The 6,661-nt window shown below is 39.6% G+C and overlaps 1 protein-coding gene across 1 annotated transcript; it reads right to left on the reverse strand.

Moving 5' to 3' along the window:
• Nucleotides 1-6,225, reverse strand: LOC120030640 (high mobility group protein B3-like). Its single transcript, XM_038976079.1, has 5 exons — nt 6,153-6,225; nt 3,152-3,373; nt 2,388-2,527; nt 1,995-2,169; nt 1-1,506 (listed from the first exon to the last, which is right to left on the reverse strand). Exons 2-5 carry the CDS (start codon nt 3,299-3,301, stop codon nt 1,351-1,353), a joined length of 621 nt encoding a protein of 206 aa, XP_038832007.1. The 5' UTR covers nt 3,302-3,373; nt 6,153-6,225; the 3' UTR covers nt 1-1,350.
• Between the last annotated feature and the right edge of the window lie 436 nt (nt 6,226-6,661).

A 6,661-nucleotide genomic window follows, 5' to 3' on the forward strand; every position in this document is an offset into this window, starting at 1 on the left:
ACCACGTGTAAAAATGTCATACTTTAATAATAATTCCAAACATAGCTTTTTCTAAACATACAAAAAAGAAAAAATCTTAGATACAGATAAGTACAGGTTTATTTTCTTCAATAGTCGTGCTTTTTCACTCTGTGTCGTTTTTTGTTTTTCATCATGAGAGATCGTACAACAACGAACGGTTAAAATGCACTTAGCCAAAAAGGAAATGATAGTTTCCATTATATACTGTTGTTTGGATGTTTCCATCCTCCTCGGTTTCAAAGGAGCGAATCTTGACTTTCACTACAGTCAAATGTTCACTTTGTCTCCCATTGACATCAATGCATGACTAAGTGAACATGTGACTGTAGTGGAAGTTACTAAACGACCCTGAACCATAGTATTAAATGACTGTTGGCCAGCATACACTAGCTAACCAGCCACTACTGTTCGTTTACATGGGAGGCTGTTGAACTGGGAGTTAGTTTCACCATGGCAACACTTCCTGGTGCAACAACCAACACACAGCTACACAAACAGCCACCTAGATACAACAACACCACCCCTACTAGATATGTGCAATCAGAAATCACCTTACATCTGGCGGCCTCAGAAAAAAAAAAAAAACATGGACTAAAGTCTAAGTCAACCATATACAGTAACACAACACCTTGCACATTCTTTTTAAAAGTCCCAGATGGCGCACTATTCCCTATATAGTGCACTACTTTTAACCAGAGCTCCATGGGATTCCTTATAGGCCCTAGTCAAAAGTAGTGCACTATATAAGGAATAGGGTGTAATTTGGGACGAATCCCAGAAACAAAAAGGTGTTTATATAAACTGCAATGCTACCACTGGTTTTAAATGCTTCTCCGTTGAATCGATATAGAGCCTGTTAAAGAGACAATGCTAGGCGGGTTTTGAGGAAGACACTGGACAGTGCTGGTGAGATGGACACGGTAACACAAACACACACACACACACACGAGCATGAGCACACACACACACACCTGTTGGGGGGGGGGGGGGGGGGGTAATAGAGATCTACTTCGAGTTCAATCACAGTTGCCATAGTAACGTACAGTCTCAACATCTTAACTTGACACAATGTACAAAGAGAACTTTACAGAAGCAGTTAACACAAAATGAACATAGTGACAACGTCAAAACAACAAAGAGTTGGAAGGAGGGAATAGAATGAAGGAGGGCAGGGCGCGGAGCAATGTCATTAAGGAACATAAAAAGATATCACCTGTGTTTCTTCTTAACCCTACAAATCGCATTTCAAACTGGAAAGGAAAACGCATTACTTAATAATCATCATTATCGTCACCATCATAATAAAACACAAAACAGAACTCAGTCGATCTACTCGTCATCCTCCTCCTCATCCTCCTCCTCCTCATCTTCCTCATCGTCGTCATCATCATCGTCGTCCATATTACTCTTCGTCATGGGCTTAGGGGCCATTGCCATGGTCGGAACTACCACCTTGCCCTTACCGGACTTATAGTCAGCAACGTCCTGGGGGGGAGAGAGGGAGGGAGAGAGTCAAATGTGTTATTCGACTGGCTGGGACAACATTGGGTGTTGTCCGGGCTACACTAGCTAATCAACAGTGGTGGATATTGGTGTCCAATTGGAGCTTCTCACTTGGGGTCAGGTGACAGAAGCACACTGGATTCTATTTAATTGAATTGGTTGGTAGATGTTTTGATCGGTAGCGATGTTGTCAGGTTATTATTAAACTGAAGGTTGTTTTTAATAACGTACCTGGTTGAAGTGTGTGTGTGTGTGTGTGTGTGTGTGTGTGTGTGTGTGTGTGTGTGTGTGTGTGTGTGTGTGTGTGTGTGAAAATGTGCAATGTGTGACTGTAAAACGGTGCAGATATCAGATACAAGGTGTAATGTAACCAATCAATTCATCAATCAATATAAATGTTACTTCCTGGTAATTGTCTTTGTGTGTGTGTGTGGTACAATACAATACAGTACACAGGTAAGTTAGTTTACCTTCTGGTATTTGTCTTTGAGTTTGTTGGCCTTGATCAGGTAGGGCTGTTTGGTGGCATCAGTCAGGTTGTTCCATTGCTCCCCCAGTTTCTTGGCCACGTCCCCGATTCCCAGGCTGGGGTGCTGGGCCTTGATCTTGGGCCGGTGGTCCGCACAGAAGATGAAGAAACCAGAGCTGTGGAGAAATTATTATTTGATTTATTATTGTGATTTTTTTTCTTCATTTTAGTGTGTCGTGATGTCTGATGTGTGTATTGATATACTTACTGAAAACCAAAACATGATTGAAGGAGTGTGTGTATTTGTGTGTCTGTTTATCTGTCGGTTGGTCTGTCTGTCTGTGCATGACTCCATCCATGTATGTGTGTGCCAGTCTGTGTGTGTGGTACGTACGAGGGCCTCTTTGGTGCGTTGGGGTCCTTCTTCCTTCCCTTCTTGCCTCCAGGGGCGAAGTGCATCATCTCGTTGTCGTAACGCACCTTATCCTGCTTCGCCATGTCGTCAAACTTCCCCTTCTCCTTACCAGACATCGTCTGGGGGAAAAAATCACAACATTTACACCACTTAAAACATTCCCAGCAATAGACTTTGAACAGATGGACACATGGGCAGTGTTCATTTGGTACCATACGGGAAAAAACGGATTCAAACAGAGAGGTCTATTGAAGGTCGCCTAATTATCATTTAATATAAGAAGTCAGCATGATATGTGGTCTTGTTGCGCCACCTGCAGTAAGGAACATGTAACCGCTCCTTAGTTAACAAATAACTTGCCGTTCTTGATTGTTAAGCTTTAGGCTACCACCCAGTTTGTCCTTTAGGGGAACAATAGATTTGGGAGCAAAAGATTAATTTAATTTTGGTTAAACTCAATGAAATTAACTTGACCTCTGTTCCAATAACCATTTGTGCGGGCTGCGTAGTGTGATGTATTGGCCAGGCAACACTACGCGCCATGCTAGTTAATAATCTCAATCCCATCATCCTCATTATCTCATCTCTATAACTGTGAAATAAGATGTGAAAATATTTTTTTTTGCATAAAAAACATATGTTACCAATCAATCAATCAACTTCATCGTGATAACTAACTACAAATGGTTATTAATTGTCCTTCAGGGACCAATAAAGTATCTATCCATCCATCCATTCCTCACCTTCCATCTTCCGGAGCACTTCTTGGAGAACTCAGCGAAGTTGACAGGTATCTCAGGGGTCTTCTTCTTGTGCTCCTCACGGCAGGTCTGAACGAAGTAGGCGTAGGAGGACATCTTGCCTTTGGGCTTCCCTGGAGTGCCTTTAGCCATCCTGGTCACTGGGCGGGGCCTAGCTGCGGTCTGGAACTCGTTGATTGGTTAATTGGTTGATTGGGTCAGTATCTGGTGAGAGTGGAGAGAAGATGAAAATGGGTTAATTCAATGTTGTGGTTTGATTTTCTTCTGGGAAAGTGTACCTGTATACTATTTTTTTATCAGGTGATGCAAGTGCCAAAGCACATTGACCATGGCATGTTCGTTTGAATGAATATTTCAATAAATATTTGATGACATTTGTGAATGGAGAGTCAAACACAATTCATGTTGGAGACTAACTGTGGTCTTTATTGACAAATTAATTCAGACATAATGTGATTACACAACACCCAACAGATTAATTTAACATCATTGACCACTGGTGAAGGTCAACTTCACATTAACGGCAAACCACCTTGATGACATAGTGCTTCGGCCACCTCCCTCCAAAGACCACTCAAACCATGAACTTTACAACCCTCTCATGACATTCTATCTCATGAATTATGTTGTTGTTTTCTAAATTGCTTGTCTTTTTTTTGTGTTGCTTTAAAGAGCTTTGAGATTCTTTATATAATGAAAAGTGCTATAAAAGTGAAATAAATGTGGATTATTATGGTAGGTGGTGGAACCATAGAAGGGAACAAGGGAATTAGAATTGAGAAGGAGTTCTAGAATAAGAATCAGTTTTAGAATTAGAATGAATTCCAATTAGATCTAGAATAAGAATTGGTTGGAATGCATTTGCATTCTGTAGGTGTGACACGGGAGAAGATGTGGAATTGGCCAAGGAGTCTTAGAATGGAGGAAAATTGGGATTTAAGGAAATGATATGGAATTAAGGAAATGTGGCTATGAGACTGTGTGCTGTTGTAATGTCTGTTTTTGATTTGTTTTTACTATGTAATTACAATGGAATACCAATACATTATTCAAAGTGTAAGGTTTTTATTTTCATTTCTCAAAAATACTTTAAATGATTTAACTAGGCTATTTGAGAAATTTCATTCTTGGGAATGTGAATTGATACTTAGATATAAATTCAATTTTGGAAAATAATGTAATTATAATCTAGATCTAACTAGGCTATTTGAGAAATGTCATTATTGGGAATGTGAATTGATACTTAGATATAAATTCAATTTTGGAAAATAATCGAATTCTAATCTACAAAGTAAATGAGCATTTTTACAAAACACCCTCATTAAAATCTCAATCAAATAAGAAAGCCCCCACCATATTCTCCCCTCGCCACCGCCCATCTCCTTGTCATTAGCCATTTTCTGCATTTTATTTTCATATTTTTTAGCTCTGTAAACTTTACTCCATTGCATCCAACGCAACGCGAACTCTACTTGCTTCATACCAGCTATAGTATAGGGAGCGCTACGACTAGTTACTATGTTGCGATAGAATGAGAAGCTTCAACTACACATACAGAGAAAAATAGAGAGGTCATCAACGCGAATTATTCATCTTCCATTTTGTGAAATGCGTCCTCATGAGAGAAACTCCTGTTTATTTTCCACCTTCTTGCCTATTTCAATCTTACTTTGCCAGAAATGTTATTACTTTTTCGGGTTTTAATTCCCCGCTCCGTACGGTAGCTTTCAGTCCCTGTTCATAGCGCCTAGTATTGGGTAGTGTGGCTGCTATACAGGCGAAGAGAGTGCTGTTCCTCGCTGGAGCTCCCATTGAATAAAATGGCTTCTGTAGAGCGAGGGGAAGGCTTACGGGGTTGACTATGTAACAAAGCGATACACACCCCCCTCCGGTTCCAAGAGCTATAACGACTAAATGTGACCGCTAATTAAAAACAAAACAACGTAGTCAGATAAAACAAAGACCGTTATTTTTATTCGGGTTAAAATATTAAAACTGTCATTTCGTATTTCGTGACATTTCACTGTTTTCTGAAGTTATACCCCTGACTGTCGCTTGGTGCATTGCTCTCGGTAACAAAGACAGTGCGCCAGCCATCCTGCTGCAATCGAGAAGTTGCGAAAATGAATAAAAAGGGGAAAATAAAAATACTTTAATGCAGAAAGATAGAGATAAACATTTCGAATGGAAAACGAAAAAGTGCAGTATTTTTCGTCCGTAGGTAATTTGTTTTTCTCCAACAATTCCCCGTCCCTTCTCTGCGTTAGCGCTGCCTTTCCTCAATGGTTTAAATCGCCAGCCATTTTACTACATGGTGAGAGCAATCATTTGACTAAGGGCGATAACAAATCTCAAAAACAGCTTTTCGACGATGACATTAACATTTTCTTTACATTGTTGAATAGAGATAAAAGAGTTCAGCGGAAAACAAACGTTTATTCTGAAAATGTACGATTATTTATGTAGATGACATCGAAATTGGGTCGCAATAGAAGAACAGTGTTATTCGTAGACAGGCTATAGCCAGCCATATTCACAGTGTTACACACAGCAGCGATGCGTGTGAGGAATACAAGCCTCAGAAAATTACAGTTTAATAACTTTTGGTTACTTTAAAAATCAGGAAAAAACAGAGTCCACGAGACAACAGTGAAATGTTAATTTTCTTTATGATAAATGACCGTGTAAACAATATTAAAATAGATCAAGGCCATTTTCAGCAGATTTCTGTCAATACCACAATAAATCACACATTATGGGGAGAAAAATTATCAAACACTATTTGCCTGCAAAATGAATAACATCTAAGCACATTTAAACTATAATTGCACTAAAATACCACAGAAAGACTTAACAATAACATAATCTCACTTCAAATTATTAAAATAACCATATAATTTAACACAAGTAAATATTATAAGTTATTCAAATGGTGGTAGTAAAAAAGAATGCAATGTTATTATCGTTATAACAAGTAACGTACCTGTATTGTTAAGCAGCAGTCAAGTCAGTCTGGATTCTGGAATCCTACAGTCTCGCCTTTCTCCTGTCTTCTCTATCCATATGTAGACAGCCTCGCGCTAGCTCAATGCGAGAACGGCCTGATTGGCTAGCGGCCGGATCGGTTCAAAACAGCCTCCCAAACTGCTGATTGGACGCTGCTCTACACACTTTACGGGTTTCTCGTTGGTGATTGGTCGACAAGAAGGCCTTGTCATACCCACGCCTTTGAAAAAGAGCCGCTGAGAAAAGTTTCAGAGTAGTATAAAGAGAAATTCATTGGGTGAGGAAGGTTGGCTGTGTGTGCAGTAGTACATATGGGTACGGTATGTATGCTAACATATAAAGGTTCAATTGGAGGGGGTTTTAGACGTTATGAAACAGCTTTCTTTCTCAGGTGAAAGGTTAAAATAGGACACTAGGCTACAGATACAGATCTGTGGACACCTGTCAAGTCATTGCACTTATAAGGGATGGATATTCCTAATAAAA

This window comes from Salvelinus namaycush, chromosome 36 (genome assembly GCF_016432855.1).
Source record: "Salvelinus namaycush isolate Seneca chromosome 36, SaNama_1.0, whole genome shotgun sequence".
NCBI lineage: Eukaryota > Metazoa > Chordata > Actinopteri > Salmoniformes > Salmonidae > Salvelinus > Salvelinus namaycush.

What these genes read in the sequence shown, in the direction of transcription:
- LOC120030640 (XM_038976079.1), bottom strand. Translation starts at nt 3,301, where the DNA reads ATGGCTAAAGGCACTCCAGGGAAGCCCAAAGGCAAGATGTCCTCCTAC. An exon ending in AACGCACCAAAGAGGCCCTC is followed by an intron (nt 2,170 to 2,387) that starts GTACGTACCACA and finishes ATTTCTCCACAG; the next exon opens with CTCTGGTTTCTTCATCTTCT. An exon ending in TCAAAGACAAATACCAGAAG is followed by an intron (nt 1,507 to 1,994) that starts GTAAACTAACTT and finishes TCTCCCCCCCAG; the next exon opens with GACGTTGCTGACTATAAGTC.